Source organism: Dermacentor andersoni, chromosome 6 (assembly GCF_023375885.2).
Source record: "Dermacentor andersoni chromosome 6, qqDerAnde1_hic_scaffold, whole genome shotgun sequence".
In the NCBI taxonomy this organism is placed as follows: Eukaryota; Metazoa; Arthropoda; class Arachnida; order Ixodida; family Ixodidae; genus Dermacentor; species Dermacentor andersoni.
In genome coordinates, this window is record NC_092819.1 from 49,406,682 (window position 1) to 49,424,769 (window position 18,088).

At 46.3% G+C, this 18,088-nt stretch overlaps 1 protein-coding gene across 4 annotated transcripts in view; it reads left to right on the forward strand.

Moving 5' to 3' along the window:
- Positions 1–7,551, forward strand: part of LOC126523065 (uncharacterized) — a 104,775-nt gene extending 97,224 nt beyond the window's left edge. For all 4 annotated transcript variants that reach the window (XM_072288728.1, XM_072288725.1, XM_072288726.1 and 1 more), the window contains exon 4: positions 7,142–7,551. In XM_072288728.1, coding sequence (XP_072144829.1) covers positions 7,142–7,376 — 235 coding nt within the window. In that variant the 3' untranslated portion in view covers positions 7,377–7,551. The remainder of the gene's footprint in view (positions 1–7,141) is intronic.
- The last annotated feature ends 10,537 nt before the right edge of the window (positions 7,552–18,088 follow it).

The window sequence follows — 18,088 nt, forward strand, 5'->3', positions numbered from 1 at the left end:
TCGCTGCCTTGTATCGCCGAAGGACCGAGCGTTTAAAAACGGCTGTTGGGCGGAGGCTCGACACTTCTCTCGTGCAGTCAGGTTGGACTGACACACTTTTCTCTTGAGCAGTCATGTTGGACTGACACTCTTTTTCTTAAGCAGTCATGTTAGACTGATTTAATTTCTGTAAATAAACCCATTTTCTTCGTTCTCGTTGAGAAGCAGTTCTTCCCTTCATCAACGTCCTCAGCGTGTTTAAGTAGGACGACGGCATGGGCCAGCTACCTTCGAATTCATGCCGGACTCCAATCTTGGCAACGGATCTCGAGCGATGGGATTGAGCCCCCAATCCTGACACTATGCGTGGCGTGGCCCTTCCGAGTTCGAGGTAGCGAGTTCGTCTCCGGCAGCGGCGACAGCATTTCGATGAGTGCGAGAGGCTGAAAAATGCGGATTTAGGTTCACGTTAAAGAATCCCAGGTCGTCGAAATCAATTCGGAGTCCCCCACAACTGCGTGCCTTATAATCGTATCGTGCTCTTGGCACGCAATGCTCCAGAATTCATGATATTTAAAATGGTGGAACCGACATTCGAAGAGCACAACGGTTTCAATGTGCGTAATCACTTACGTCAGCACCGTCACACATGTTTGATTGCAAATCGCTAGAACAATGAGCTATTCGTGTGAAATACGGCAGAATTGATTAACCCTGACCACCTGCGAATGAAAAGTGTTCAGCTTTCGATGGTTCTGTATACTTGCAGATTACTACGGCTTTCCGAAACACTTCTTTCCGTACATACATTTCTGATTTCGTTTACGCCGTGAACGACTTTCTGTAGGAAAGCCGCTGTTACCAGAATGCCGAACTGAACCGATACCGGTTAAGCTGAGCCGAATCGATATGTTTTCAGCATCTTGGAACCGAACCGGAACACTCTGGAGGAACTGTTTCGAATCGGTTCGACCTCTGGTTGAGCCCAGAGTCGTCTTTCTTTTTTTTTTTTTTTGCTGAAATTATGAGATCCTGCAGACCACTGCGCCGATGGCAGTAGATGACGCTTCTACTGTGTCAAGTCGTCGCCCTGTGCGCACTGTAATCTCGGTAGCAGTCACGTGGCTTGCCGCGCTGATCTCGCGGACTGACCCGAGTGTAGGCATCGTCGGCTCGGTCTGCCTAAATAGAGCGTCGCCGGCGTTGCATGCTGCTTCTGTTCAGAGTGAAAGAGGATTGTATTTCTAGGAAGGCAGAGAGGTCGGCCTTAAGCCTGCTTACTCAAGCCTATGCACTTAGCATGGGCTTGACTGAGGGCTTGGGGGATGATGATAACAGGAATATTTGTGCGGTAAATGCTGGTCGTTAACGCAGCGGCAGACTTATCTGTTTTGAATTCAGTCTTGTGAAGAAATCCTGTCACAGCCCGTACTGTTTGGGTATCACGTTTCTGGTAGCGCCAAGGACGCAAAATAAAGTCCTCTGAAGATAAGCAAGTGTCTAGTCGCGTGTTGGGGGCTTGCGTGTCTTGCCGGCAGAGCACTTACACGTAACCGCTATGCTGCAATAACACAGTGCAGAAGATCGAGCAGTTTTATACCACTTAAGCTACGTACCGCTTCACAAATATTCCAACTTATCCGTTGGAAATTGCATAACTCTTCTTAAGATAAACGATTGCAAAATAAAACAAGAATACAGTAGGACCAACTGGCATAGTTCGCACAATACTAAAAGCTTCCAGGTGTCCGCAGCGATAAACGTGTCGCTTCCTGACCTAACGTGACAGGGACACAGAAATCTGCATAAAGTTTTCCGACGACCCGTGACGGTCCCGCCTGACGTCACTGGTCGGAAGAAGATCGACCGTCGTGCATACAACAATCCCTTTCTCGCCGTTGACCCGGCTGCCGCGCCCACCTACGGCGCCGTGTATCAGTCGGATACACGGAGCGAATGCGTTGACATTGTGACGCAATATTTTCGCATCACGCGCTCGCAGAGCCGCGCTCTTAAAGCTGCAGCTTCTTACAAGAGAGAGAGAGAGAAGGGAACGCGGCGTACGGGAAGAGACGATCACGCAAATCCCCGGGCGGAGGATATTATATATTCCCGAGACAGGAGCTCGGCGTGCACGTGAGCACGCAACGCGCTGTTGTTTGCTGTCGCGTGCGCGCCGACCGACCGATCCTGCATCTCCTCCATGTGCGAAAGTCGCTGCAGACGCGAGGCCTGCGTAATCGTCGCGAACGTGCGCCAGCGGTATACGCAGCGCTTTCTCGGAGTGGCGCTTAGGGTGTATAGTATGAGGTGGGGGAGAAAGTGGCGGGTATTGGAAGTAGTATAGGGGAAAGGGGGGGGGGGGGCGGAGGGGGCGGTGACATCTTGCTCGTGCGAGACGCGCGGTGTTTTCTTTTCAAAAAGACACGACGGGCCGGCGTTCTGCCTTCCCCCCGCCACCGCCCCCCCACCCTACCTCTTTCAAAATTCGGAGGACGCGCGCGCGCGCTCGCCGGACCGCGAGAAGAGACGGCTGGTTCATCGTCGGGGTTCTCGACGCGAATTCTGCATAATGCCATACAGCAGCGGCAGTCCCGGCCAGGCAACACCGGCCAGGTCCTCTCGCAGCAGTGCCAGTATATACGCGCGCGGAGACACACAAAGGGCCGGCCGTCGGCTACACAGAGCGCGTGACCGGAGTATTTGACGCGCCCGCTTCTTTTAAGGGCAGTAGGCTCACGAACGGAAGTGCAATCCCCCGCCTATGTGTGCCAGTCAATATGGTAAACAGTCGGTCGTGCTGCGCGCTTGGGGCGCGCGCGCGCGCGCGGTGAACCTCCTTTTCTCGCGTTCGGCGCACGCTGCCCGTAGCTCTCTCTCTCTCTCTCTCTCTTTCGTGACTGGCGCTCAGGAGTAGCAGCAGCAAACAACGCGAGCTCGAGCCGTGCGACTGGCGCGGAGCGGGGCCGCACTGTGACGCCGCTGTCAATCAAGGCCGCTGACGCGGCTCCGTGCGTTTGTGCACGGGGCGGCAATGTCCCTTGTTGCTGCAGTCGGCCGTGCCGCGCGAGCCGTCCGGTGCTCCCTGCATTCCGAAGCGTGCGCACTGCTGTCAATCACGTCGCTGCACGTCGCTGCCTCCCCCTCCTCCCCCCCTCCCCAACCGCCGGACATGCGAAGATATATGTTTCTGTAGCACAACAGACGAGAGCGTCAATGACGGAGGCTCGCCGCTAAATCTATACGCAGGGCCGACCACAAGGAGCGTATTTCAGACGTATTCTCGGCGCCCTGTGGCGTCAGTGTGGGTGCGCTTCCAATGGCTGCCCTTCGCACTCGGCGGGTGCACGGTGCTGTCACAGCGCTGGAGGTCCTTCTGTAATGTTCAGACTCTCGAGTAATATATAGGTAATATGTAGAACAACCGGCAAGGGCGCAAATGACGAAGGCAGGCTGCCACATCCATATAGAGGGCGTATTCTCGGCGCATTCTCTCTCAGGCGTATTCTCAGCGCCCGGTGTTGTCGTCATGATTGTGTCGGTTCCACAGGACCTGCCCGGGACCTTGGATCTTAAAGACAGGGGAAATGTGAATGAATCTGGAGCTAGTGGAAAATAGTCGAATACGGCTGGCGAGTGGTGCTTGTGCTGACGGCTGCTCTGCCTGAGCGCCGCTTTCCAGAACGCAAGGCGCCCTGGTGCATTAGTTCACATTCACGTGAAAAACTAGTGCTACGCCTCCTTTCTCATTACACTTCCAGCGGGCTTTCAGGGAACACAAGATCTTGCGCGTATGCGTTAGGAAATTCTCTGTTCACCAGTTCGTCAAGTAATCTCTACCTCTCTGCACTATAGCACCGGCAGTACCAGATGTCATGCTTCGCGTCGCCCGTTATAATGTGGTTTCTTCTGAGGGGGATAATTAGAGACTCCGGCCTTGAAAAGCCGCGCCGGGGTGAGAGCCGATCGCGCCTCCGGATTCTGAGCAGAATGGCTTGGTTTCATTGCGGTCGAGCCCGTTAAAAGAAATGTGGCTCGTACGGCAAATTCCAGAGGGAGCCGTCAGCTGCAAGTGGTCTCCTTTTGAGGAAAGTAATATACTCGAACATTCCATGGTTTGCTGACACGAACTGTGAATATTAAGGGCGGATGATTGAACGATTGAATGATTGACTGATCGAACGATTGGTTGATCCAATAAATGTTTGCACATTGCCGAAGGCCTATTGGGGAGAGAATGGATAATGCGGACGGGTTATAATGAACGGCTTAACAAGAACTTCTCATTATCAAACGCCCTGAGAGCCAGTTCAAAACTATTTACTGGGTCGGTAAGCCGGCTGGGTTTATTCAGGTAGTGTAGTCAGGGGGTTGTGGGTAAGTGACTGTAGACGACGCGCCCGGGCAGCGGAGTGGAAAAGATGAGCTGTGCTTGGTCGTATACACATGCGTGCGGCAATATTGGCACACGCGTCCATCAGTGCGACCATGGTGCCATATATGCATGGTATATGCATATATCCATGGTGTCAGCCACCATATGCATGGTGGTTGATACGCAGCAGAGAGGTCAAAAATGAAGGAGCTTTGTGACACCAGTTAACACCTTGCCTCAGAGGGGATGTTCATAGAATCTATCCATTCATTCATTCACCCCGCTGTCAAGAAAAAAAAATCTACAGACTGTCCATGCAAATTCATCTTTATAAGGGTCACTCAATTGTAGAGGTTAATCTAGAAGTTAATCTCCGCATTCTTGCGTGGGCCCTTGCTCTGCATTTCCTTCAGGCGCCAATTTATTCTGTCCAACGCAAAATTTGTTTCAGTCACCACATTTCTTGCATCTTCAGAACCTCGCGAATTCGTACAGCTGCAGAACGGGTTACAAATTTTCGATTCTTCGGTGAGTGAGTGAGTGAGTGAGTGAGTGAGTGAGTGAAAAACAACTTTATTCGGTACACAACAGATGCGAGTAAACTCAACGTCATTTGGCTAGGCCCACTCGCGGACCATCAAGTCAAACCTGACAGTGCGATTTTTTTTTAAGTTTACAGAATGCCGACTCAGCCCGAGAAATCACTACAAGAACGTCACATGTGAGAACTATGTCTGAGCTATTTCGAGTTTAACGTACTTGGAAAGCACCTATCCAGCCACTTGAAAAGTACTCGTTTGCCCAATGTAAAGCGTCGTGAGAAACAATGAAAAGTGAAGCTGCTACGTGGTGACATACTAACACAGAGAGCAAACATTTAGATATTTGTATGGATTGTTCAATAAAGACTGAGACTGATGCTCTGAAATTGCGAATTCTGAAAATTCGACATCGGCACTTTTTTATGCATTTCTATGAGCTCCCCACTAAGTCAGATGCACGCATCCCACCGTTTTTACGAAGCCTAGACAGCATGAGTCATGCCGTATTTTGGCACCTACTTAAAAGATAGAGAGAAAGAAAAGTTTAATGATACGAAAAGCAGAGAGCTCAGCTTGAGGTACATTCCTCTAGCCAGCTACTCTGTGCTGGGCGAAGACGAGGGAAAGGAAACCTACTTAAAAATCCCCTTCAATGTGTAAACTATAAGCCTGGTTCCATGTCTTGTTTCATGTCAAAGCAATGTAACTTTATTTAAAACTGCTCCGAGAAGCGTCCTTACCTGTCCTATACAGTACAGATGCGGCACTCTCCGGCTTAGTTATGTAGCTGACGGTGAAAAGGGACTACTTTGACAGGAAACAAGATGTAGTTAAGACAGTGGAGGCGATTTGAAGTAGGCGTCAAGAGATGGCTTCACTCACGTTATCTAGGCTTGGTAGAAACGATGGGACGCGTGCATTTCGCTTACTTGGGGGCCCATGAAAGGGACGAGAAAGTCCCGAATAATAATTTTCTGAAATAAAGGTTCGAGAACACCAGTTTTTATTGGACAACCCTCGTCCATACCTTCAAACTAGTTATACTAAAACGCTTTACAGATATTTTATATATATAGATATATATATATATATATATATATATATATATATATATATATATATATATATATATATATATATATATATCTTTATTTCTGAGTTTAATAGGCGAAGCCTTGCGGCAGAAAAGGGGTGCTCTATGGGGGAGGGGGAAGGGGACCGGTACTCTCTTCTTCCTCGAGGTGTTGTTGTCCCCATTTTATTTATTACATACTGCAGACCACAACAGGGTCCAAGCAGGACAGGCACAACACAGTAAACGTCCAACAAGAATAAGAATAAGAATACGGAACACGATACAGAACAGAAAAAAAAGTGTTATTAAAATTACGACGGAGTTGTAAGATGGTTGAATTCAGGTATGGCACGCGAGAAAAAAAAGAAAATTTATAGCAGTTAGCTTTCGCAAAATATGGCGTTAGAGACTGCGTGTGATGGTGTCGGGTATGTCGGGTATATAGATAGAGGAGATAAGTATAAGGAGGAGTCTATTGCGAGTTGACGATTCACTAGCAACGGAAGGAAGTAAAGGCGAGATTTCCTTCTTCGATCTTCATGTGTTTCAATATTTTTAGTCGCCATACGATCGGTAGGAGAATCCGTTAGCTAAAATTTTGAATAAACAAGATAACCTAACAGCCTTTCTTTGAATTCTTACAAGTTTATTAATGTTTTCTTTAGTAAAAGGGCCCACGCTATAGATGCATATTATAGTTCCGGTCTGATGTAGGTGTAATAGATTAAGAGTTTAATTTTTTTTTTTTTTGGGGGGGGGGTCATTTCTAAGCTTATGCTTTAGAAAACACAGCTTACGCAATGCAGACGAGCGTATGTTTTCTATACGCAAGTTCCAGGTAAGATTGTTAGTTTCGTTACGCCTACGTACTTGTAGCCACAAACCTGTTTTAGTGTTGATGACCCTAGTTGATAAGTATGGTTTAGCGGATTCTTTTTATGCGTTATGCGGTTATTTATTATGCGAAGCTTGCAGCGCATTTCTAATCAGGTGTGTTTCAAGCTGTATGCGGCACGTTTTCGAATGTCGTTACACTTTCATCAGCGCCTTCTTGCTTTTTGAAGCACGATCGCGCGCCATTGTGCACACGGCGCCCGAAACGGGCTATACGTCACGCTCCGCTTTCATCTCGCCGCCTCCCTTCTAACCGCGTCGCACCGTCTTCCGCAGGTCTTCGGCCAGGCTGCCGTTCCCGTCGCGAGGACCGTCGAGTAGCGCCGCGGCGTCGGCAGCAGCGGCCGCGGCATCTGCGGCCGCGGCCTCGGCAGCGACGTCTTACGTGCCTGTGTCCGTGGTGCTGCCGTCCCAGTCCGAGAGGCATCCGGCGAGGACCATCACGGTTCCGCCCGGACACAGGGCCATCATCGTGCCCATCGAACAGGAGGACGACGCGGCCGGGAAATGAAGCGCCACCTGACCCCTGCTCTGCACTCCGTCATCGACATCTGGACAGCTTAAAGAACCCCGCGAACGGCAGTGACCGGCCCACTTCCTTTCATTCCTTTTCCCCCTTTTCGTTCTGTTTGTAAATTTGTGTGTTTTAAGACCGAATAATAAACCACGAAACGGTTCTCTCTCTATTATTATTGCGCTAAGCAGTTGACGCGCAAACACAGGCAAACTTCGCCGTCGCCGTGGTGTTCCGAATAAAGTGAAAGTACTACGAGAACGAGCAACCTGCGCGGATTATGTTGCGGGTGCGAGGGCACGCTTGCGAGGGGTCGCCGGGAAGGATGATGTAAAGCCCCTTAAACTTCGTAAAGTACTGGCACGCTTTGAAGAATGCCGCCTCCTCCTCACGCTCTCTGGCCGAGGCCGACGCCACGTCGCTATTGGCCTAATAGCATCACGTGGGCCCTCGCGCCGTGCATCAGCGCCATTCTTGCTCGAGAAGCGTCTACGGAGTGGCAAGGAGCGCTTGTTGGCGCCGTTGCTACGCTCGAGCAGTGTAGGCGGCGCCACGGTCGAGGAAGGAGCGTGAAAGAGAGGAGAAACGAGGATGAGTGAAGGAGGAGGAGGAGAGTGTCACTACTTTACGAAGTTTAAGGGGCTTTAGGATGGTGACTTGGTGCGCGCCATCTTTCGGGCGCGCCTAACGTCTCCTCCTCGAGTCCGACCGTGGCTGCTCGCGACTGTCCGCGCGGCTGAGCGCATACGCGACCCGCGTTCCGTACGTAATCTGCAGCGGGAAGCGAGCGTTGAGGGCGAGCCGCGATGGCTGGTACCTTCATGCATACGCGCGCCCATGTGGTGTAGGAGGTCGCACAATCTGCGTCTTGGAGACATTGCACAGTTGAAATGTGGAAGCGAGCGGCAGCACGGAACCTGGTCACGTCAGAGTTACGGCAGCGAATGCTCGCGGTGATGGGCTGAAATCGCTTCATCTTTATCTATACGCGCGTGACACTATGCTTGTTTAGTTAGTAAGTTAATGTTTACTGTAACTTCTACTTCCTATAACACTGCCAACGTAACTTCACGTAATTGTCTAATAATACTTTGCTATCGCTATCAGTTCTTCGACTTTCGAGCGGAACTGCGATTTTTTTTTTCTTTTGTGTTGAGTGTACGATTGAACAAGCACACTTTATGGGAGCCACCGACGCATTTGTTTCTAAACCAACCATCCTATCCTTGTGACGAAACCGTGAGGCTGCTTACTCTGCGCATACCCGTTATAAATAGCTATATGCTTCTTTCTTCTACATCGTTAAAGAAACAGACCGGTCTCCTGTGAAGAGTTTCGCACAACTAAAACTAGTTTCAACCGCTTTGGACATTACAGCGATAGTTGTTAAGAGTACGTCAAGTTTTTGCAGTTCTTGTACCAGGTGCCATTATCACTAACATCACTGCTGGTATTTTTTCTTTATTTTTTTGTTTTCTGACGGAGCAAATCGCCACAAAAGATAATTATGCTTTTTTTTTCATCTAGTGTTTGTTCCTGAAGCCGCTTTTAGCCGCCTGTCAGAACGGTTGGCACTCTATCTTGCACATACAAGTGATCACTGTCCCATTTTTATGGCTTACTCTTGCGATAGACACAAAGGCAATCGATATTTACCTGTGCTTCATTATCAAAGCATAACTACCAGGAACTTGGAGTAGTTTCGACACAAAATTCTCGACTATGACTGGACTTCCGTACTCGCAAAACTTACAGCAAATGAAGCGTATGAAGAATTTGTAAATAAGTTCGTTAGTCTTTATAGGGTACGTTCCTACTTAAAGCGCGCAGACCAGGTAAACGGGTAAGATAATCATGGATTCATAGAGATCTCTTGAAGTTAATGAAATAAAGGCTTCATAGTACGTTTTTGAAGATTCTAGATCTCGACACGCTCTCTGCTTTTAAGAAACTTCGGAATAGATTAAAGGTAATGCTAAGAAAAGATAAAGCTGAGTATTATTATAACCTTTTTCTTGGCCTATGCAAATCGAACCCTAAACACGTGTGGAAAGTTATAAATGATACTCTCGGTACACGTCGGACCGCTCACACATATTTTCCGAGTATTACTGTTGCAAACCATGTTCTTTCGGGTATTGCACTTTCGCACCACTTCAATAAACACTTACTAACTAATCATTATCATGCTCTTCCTGACAACAAAGCCTGTTATGTCACTACACGTATTAGCTATAGCGTAATATTACAACCAACTGATTTCTCAGAAGTTTCGAGGACATTTATATTGCACAAGAACACTCAGCCTGTCGACGTTGACGTTGATAACATATTGATTCGTCTGGGGAAATTTGTTATTTGCATCATATCTCCCTATCTGCATGGAGCACACATTCAACCCTATAAAAGTATCAGGCCCATTTCCTACAGATGTGAAACAAGTAAATGTGTCTATTGTTTAAAGAAGGACATAAAAACGATGTCACTAGTTACAGATGAATTTCTGTCTTCCCTGTGTTTTCGATATGTTTTGAAAAAAATTATATCAGGACTTGTGAAGTTCTTCACCACACACAATGTCATATCTGAATACCGACCTGGATTCCGCAAAGGTAGTTCTGCGGAGTTTGCAATACTAATGCAAAAAGAAATAATAATACGAAATATAGAAACAAACCAGCTAACTTTTTGAATATTTGTAGACTGCGCAGCGAAGCTTTTGATTGGTTCTGAATCAAACGGTTCTTCTCAATGTATATTATTTGTACGGTGTACGCGGAATGCCGTATTCCCTTTTCGATATTATTTAACAGGACGCCAACGATGTGTTGTCATTAACGATTTTGCTTCGTCATTCTAGAAAATTCATTATGGTGCACTCCAAGGCCGTGTTATTGGCGCCTTTTTATTCACTGCGTATGTAAATTGCATTACTCTTCTTGATGCGCATGCACTGCTTGTTTCGCACGCTGGTGACGCAAGCATATCGTTAAAAAAAGCGAAGAACTTGCATTCTCTTACAATGAAAGTTTTAACAAAGTTACTAGATTGGTCGACCCAAGAACCTAAAGCAGTAAGTCTTGCACCTAAAGAACAAACCCGATCGCGCCCAAGGCAACTTAATGCTGGGCTTTTGATACATTGAAACAGTTACCGTACACAAAATTATGGGAGTGGTATATAGAAATCGGATGACGTGGGACCCTACAGGAAGTGACTACATGTCAAAACATTTGTCGAAATGCACTGGCACGCTTTATAGGTGTAGGTGCTTCTTCCCCACTAAAGCCAAGCTTAAGAAACTCTGATTCGATTTTCAGATCCTATTTAAACTATTGTACCATGGTGTGGTTAACAACTACAACATCAGATATTAACGGGTTACCTGTTAATGAAAAAAAAGGGTCATTCGTTACGTTAACAATGTATCGTACCTACGTCCTACGAAGGAACTGTATCAGCAGCGCATGGTTATAACTGTAGAACACTTGCACGCATATCACCTTTCACATGTACTCTTATTTTCTAATAAAGCTTTTCAGTAGTGTTTAAAGGGACACTAAAGTGAAAAATGATTTCTTCTGCATCAGTAAATTACCGTTCTACAACACCAAAAACACCACTCTTACAACGATAAGACGTTTGGTAAGCCAGAAAAAGCGCAAGAACGAAATATGGGTGGCGACGCCTACTTAAGTTCCCGCACCTGGGGGCTGTGACGTCTTGGATTTTGATGGCATCTTCTAGGGCCTACTAATTATATATAGCGGTACAGATTGACTACATTGTGTTCTAAAGGAATCAAATATTAAACATGGCAAGTTTCGGGAACCTTTATTCAGCCAACGCGGCCCAAATGCGAAAACATACTTTTGAATCCCTGATGTCGCGCTGACGTAACGGCGCTGGGGTTTCGGCGCGAAATTCGAATACTGATACTTGGACCTTCATTTTCTCATTTAATAATCAAACTATATTTTTTCTGAAATGACTGCCTGCACGGTTCTCAAACAATGCTTCATTAGTCTAAACTGATTTATTGCTTCGCTTTAGTGTCCCTTTAAAAAAGCGTTTCACTTTTACCAGAACGTCCTCTCAACGCACATACTCGGAGACCAGAAAAATAGCGCCTCATTCCTCATCGCACTAATTATTTTTTTTTGCCAGTAGTTAGCTTATCAAGTACCCACTTTACTGAACACTCTTGACAGCCACCTCACCACATGCACAACACTATCACCTGCTAACCTTCGAAATACATATCTGAAGAACGTATTTTAAATTTTCCAATAACTATGTTCTCGTTCGTGATTATCAAGTCAAAAGTCCATGTTTACTTCTACGTACACTCTATCCCTTCTATTCACTGTCCTTTTTTTTGTCCAACTCGTGTATGTGCACGTGATTTCGACGTGATCAAATGTTTCCATATGTCGTTCAATCAGTATATAAAATTATTTAATTTGACTGTACCATTGTTGCACCAGTCCTGTGAACAAATTTTATAGCGATTGCTTTTTCATGTTTTGTATTGCTAACGTCGCCTCTAAATTTGTTATTCATTGCATTCTGTCGCTTGTGAGCTGCTCTCGCTGTATGAAAAAGACTACGATCATTACCGTCTACACACTGATGGTTCAACCACCGTGGACGTTTCCGTAGGATCAGTGATTCTTCCTGAGATATATATATATATATATATATATATATATATATATATATATATATATATCGCACTTTGTCGCCTGCGAGCGGCCCCGTAAAGCTCTGTAAAGACCACCGACATTTGTATATATGTTGGAAAAATAAAACTGAATTCAATACATAAAGGTACTATCCAAAATAATAATAATAAAAAAGAATTGGTTCAGTTTCTCATTCCAAATTTACAACTTGTGGACGAAGGTCGCTGTACTGGAGCAGCGATCTGCGTCGGATAGGAGTGCTTTAGCGCTCACAAAATTAAAATAAATTCTGGGGTTTTACGTGCCAAAAACACCATCTGATTGTGAGACACGCCGCTAGGGGTGGTTCTTCAAGTTAATCTCGACCACCCGGGGTTTAACGCGTTTCCCACTGCATGGTGCACGAGCGTTCCTGCATCCGAATGCTTCCGCCACGGCTGGCATCGAACCCTTGACCTCGAGCTCCGCAGCTCAACGTCATCGCAAGGGAGCTAGCACGGCGGGTGATTTAACGCTCACGCCGAAAGCCGTATACCATTTTCATGATTTTCCTTCCCGCGTGCACTCATTCCCGCACACAATTCACCCAGCTCGTCATTCTGCTTATAGCGTTAGGTGGCTAGAAAAAGTACAGTGAGATTATTCCGGAGTGACAATTTCAGAAAGTGAAGAAAACGTACACAAATTTCGGCAGAGGGAATAGCCTCCTGAAAGCGTCCTTCGCTGCAATTCTTTACTGCCGTGAAAGCCAGCTCCTGAACGAGCTGCTGGCAGTACAACGAGCATGTCCTGCTTCGACTGTGCGCTGTGTTCTTTGGGTAATAGATAGCCAACTGTAGCTTAATTCTTTACATTGTTGAGAGAACGAGAGAGAGTAAGAGAGGGGGGGGGGGGGTTCATTAGCTTCGTACATTTGCAATAATATCTTTCTGACTCTCTACCATGTTCGACCAGAATTATTTACTGTTCGCCTCTTTGAACATAATTCTTCGGCAGCGAGCTAATGAATAATACCTTTAAAATTTATTTCCTGGCTCAAATTTTGCTAAACATGCCACAAACGTTCCGCTGTTCAATTAATCTTGACAGCACTATTCGAAGTCACGTTCATTCACGCATGCCCTTCAAGTCAGGACGGCCATTTCTCTCACGATAGAGTTTCTTTTTTTTTTTTTTTTTTTCTAAAAATGAAAATGTCGGGTGACGTCTCAAATTCCTAGGCAGGACGGCGTATCTGTAAACTACCTGTATCTGACCAGCGGACGGGTCTGATAAGAGTTCCACGTGACTTGCTTCCTGCCTTCGTTAACGAGTCTGGTTTGCTGTTCAGATTGCCAGGCCTACGTAGACAGCTGACTGACCGCCGTTGACTGCTTACCCGTCCCTTTCCAGCTATTACTATATCCGAATTGCACAAGGCCGCCAACATAGGCCAAAGCGTGAACCTCTTCAATAAATATGTCAATAATTTATTTGTTATTCATCCATACTAACATTTAAAAGGGAACTGTGGCACTGAGATTGTTCAGCTACCATCGGAATGACGGATAGCGCATGACCTTACCTATTTCTTGTTGATAGAGCTGCTTCAGGACTACTTGCGGCGTTATTTATTACGCTTTGTCTGCCTTCATGGGCCTAAATTTCAAAACAATCGCATTTTATGAAGGCAACAAGGCACGACGCAAGTTCGTAATCAAGGCAGACTGTTGCATTTGTAGCGCAATGCTTTATAGAATAGGATCAATTTGCGGATTCAAGGAGTCGGTAAAATACGGAAGGAAGAAGTTCACGCAGATCGATGTAGTAACTATCGTTGTTGTTGTGGCTGAACTTTCCCAGTTGCAGCCCCCGGAGGGCGGCAGATCTGCTTCTAGTAATTGATGCTGTGCTCTTAACCACACTGAAACTAACGCCAATGACGCCGCATATTCCCAGGCAGCACACCAGCATTGGTCCAACCATGGCCCAATGCTGGCAGAAATTGGTACCAATGTTGGACCAATGTTGGCATATTGGCAAAGTGCAACCCAATCCAATGTTGGCCCAGCGTTAAAGCCAAGATTGGACCAATGTTATGCCAATGCAGCAGCCATTGTGCTGCCAGCGTAGGACCAGCGTTAAAGCCAAGATTGGACCAATGTTATGCCAATGCAGCAGCCATCGTAGGACCAGCGTTAAAGCCAAGATTGGACCAATGTTATGCCAATGCAGCAGCCATCGTGCTGCCAGCGTAGGACCAGTGTTGAGCCATATCGTTGCCATTATTAATGCCAGCTTTGAGCCAATACCCTTTGCGTGACGAATATTCTAGATATGCTGGCTTTAGAGCACGCACACATTCTTACCGCAAACATTTTGCTAGCGGCATTTTTTGTAGCAATTGTCCCCTTACCGTCTTCCTCAATAGTAGCTAGGAAAGCTCGACAAAAAGATGTCAAGAAGCAGAAGTCATATATGCTTGCAAATAATAATAAAAGAATACTGAAATTGACGTTTATGACAATTTATTTGCGAATAAATTTTCACAAACAGGCATTTTCCGTGGACCTAGATGGGTGACGCTCGGTTATCTTCAAACAGTTTATTTACAGGCACTGCCCTCAGGATAGGAATTGGGCAAGGTGCCGAGGACGGTGGGCTGGCCAGGGGTTTCAGGGCAGGGAGCTGACGTCGATAGGCAGGTTGGTCAGTGCTTGGATTTTGGCGGGCTGATCAGGCCCCACGAGGACCACGATAACGCCGTGGTTTCGTTGATATTGCTACCCTATCCCATAGCGACTTCACCATTACTTGGAGGAAATGCTTGCACTGTAAAATAAAAAGAAACATTATCAGAGATGTTGGTATGACAAATGTATGTGGCAGCGTTTTCATTTGAAAAATCGCCATACTGCAACAATATAATAAGTCTGATCAGAGAGTTCGAAGGGGTGAATCAAGAAACTTTCTTGCAAGATTTGTCAGGTAACACTTCTTAATATTTCGACATATATGGCATATCTTGTACAAGGTGCAACGTAATATTTAGAACAGACATAAAATGCACAGGATCCGTCCGCCTTGTTTACAGCCCACACCTAGTCAGCGTAGCACTTTATAATTGAAAAATTGCAGCAAAACCTGCTACAGCACAAAAAGCTTAGTTTCAGACTGTGTAGACACAATGCGATCTTCGTGAGAAATTTTTAATGTGGAAACCGAGAAGTTCCGTCAGGAAACACTAGTAAAAGAGGCATTTATTATACGAAAAGAAAGAAATACTGTCGGCTGGAAATGATGCTTGACCTAGAACAGTGAGAAGAAGCGTGGTTCCTCGGTATCACTAGCAGGATCAGGCCGCGCGCGTGGCTTGATAAAATCATAGTCCTGGAATTTGGGTGAAATTCACAGAGATTTACACGTGGTTCTACTCCGGGCACTATTCAAAGGCTGCAAATAAAAAGAGCTATGTAATTACAGGCACTCTACATTAGCCAGGCCTGTTTCAGTAATATATATACCGCGTGATATTGCTTGGGTGATATTGCTCCTTATAGAACTTATAACATGCGCAAAACAAATGCACTCACCATTGTAAAATCCATGCTCCATGCGATGTGTATCCGAGTTCATCCCACATCGAAGACGGTGGCCACGAGCGCCGACTTTTTTTCTGGTTGTTGTTTCGCCTATATTAATTCTAACACTCACGAAAATTCGTGGCCACTTTGCTGTGTATTTCAAGATGCAGGCTTCTCAGTAGGAATGACGACCGCAAGCGAGCATTTTTCACGATAGGAGTGCGCTGACAAACACGGACAAGACGGCAAGCACTCAGGCGGTGTTGCACCCAGTCGGCGTGCTAGCGATGCATAGAAGGAAAGAGTGAAAGGAAAGGGTGAATGAAGAAAACGGTGTAAACGCCACTTTCCCCCACTGGACCTAGCCCGACCGCGTTCCTTCGGCGGCAGCGACGGAGGGAGACAAGGAGGACAATAGTGACCCCACTGCTTTTCCCCGTATTCCGAGAGCAGCCAATTCGACACAGCAGCTTATAGCTGCCTGAGTGCTTGGCTGATAGCTTTGAACAGGCTCACGTGGGTGTGTGGAGGAGAGGCGAGTGGGGGCTGAAGGACGAAAAGTTAGGCGGGAAAAAAAAAAAAATCCGGAATGCGCCGTGCCAACTACAGGCAAAGACAAGAGGAAAAGCCAAAACGTGCAATAATTTTTTTTTTCTGTCAGGGGCATTCATACAAGGAGCTTACTAAACATGCACGAAAAAACAAATATATTGGAATAGGAGCATGATGATTATGTCACCGCAACATGCCATGCATGCTAAACAAACAAGCAAAAGTTTCACTAATACATATGCGCTCCATCTCGATGCAATATAAAACGGTTCCATCAACTCTGTGGCACTGTAATGATCGATTCCCCTCGGAATCCTGATCATCCAAAGCCGCGGAGCGTACATGCAAAATATACAATGCGCAGACAAATTCGCAATACCGTTGCTTCTTATGGAAAGCTCATGTTCCCATGCACGATCAATAAAGCAGCGGCTAATTTTATGCGACTTCCCCTGCTTGCTACGTGGTGCACTGGCTTTTCTCTTTAGGGGGCGCATTTCGCTGAACGCGAAGTACAAAAATGGCGGTGTACCATGCATGGAGTTGACACGGGAGAGCATATTTCTGGTTCCTGCGCAGTGTGCCTGTGATCAGTGCATTAGTTTTCAAAACACGTTGTTCAATATCAGCAAGTCGTAGAGCACTAAAAACCGACAATGGGAAAATTGGCTTATTACGGGCCAATGTCCTCCAATGAAAGCCAACTATTAACCCATATTGGCAAATCCGTTCGAAAGTCGGTCCAATAATTCCCGCCTTGTTGAACGGCAGTGCCAATATTGTTTACTCACTGTGTAATGTGGGCCAACATTGGATCTCTATCAGAATGGCACAGCCAATATTGTTTACTGACTGTGTAATGTGGGCCAACATTGGATCTCTATCAGAATGGCACAGCCAATATTGTTTACTGACTGTGTATTGTGGGCCAACGTTGGATCTCTATCAGAATGGCACAGCCAATATTCGCGCTACGCTGTTAACCTTAGGCCATCATTGGGCCAGGATTCAGAATGGCACTGCCAATATTGGAACCACGCTGTTAATCTTGGGCCGTCATTGGGCCAGGAAGTGCCAATATGTTTCCAACGTTGGCCCGACCTGACGTGCCGCCTGGGTTCTTAGCCTCCCCCCGTCTTTCCCTCTCCTATTCCCTATGGTGGATCTTGAAGTTTATAATTTTAGGTAGCATAAAGAAACCGTTGGGGATAAGGTTCAGAATCACCGAAGGAAGTGGAACGAGTGAAAACATAGTAAAGTGGGCTGTTTGTCACATTAAATGACTAAGGCTGCAAAAAAGTTGCTGTGTTTGTCGTTCCTTTGTTAGCTTGGTACCTTACTTCCTTAAGATTAAACAAAAATTAGTTACACGCTTTATTCAAATTAAGAAGGAAAACAAAGATAAAGACGCAGTTCGCGCTTTTCTGCCCGCCGCAGAGCAGATGATCTCGGTTACCACGTGTCTTGCGACCGGTTTACAACATAGCGCAAGCAGCCATTTTATTTTTCCGCTGTGCTCCCATCTGTCGGTCGCGAGAGAAGTTGTTTAGAGTTTGGTTCCAACACGCTCTTACAGGCAGCGCTGCTAAGCCAGCATGGACTAAGAGTGGTCGACAGTCTTCAGGTCACCATGCATGACAAACATAAACACTCACACAATTCTCGAGCACGAGTATTTACGGACTTCGTGTTCCCAGCAAGGTCAGAATGTTCCCACACTATATGCATCACGCTCGACCAGTGCATTTGTGTTTCTCGCGTGATCAAGCTCGAATTGCCGTATCGATATATATGCTGCATTCCAAAGCTACCAGGGGGGAGTATGCATGCGCTTTGTCGCGGAATTTAGGGCTCGTGTAACGTTTCTCACCGGTGAACACATAAGTATGAACTCAAAAGAATCGCGCTA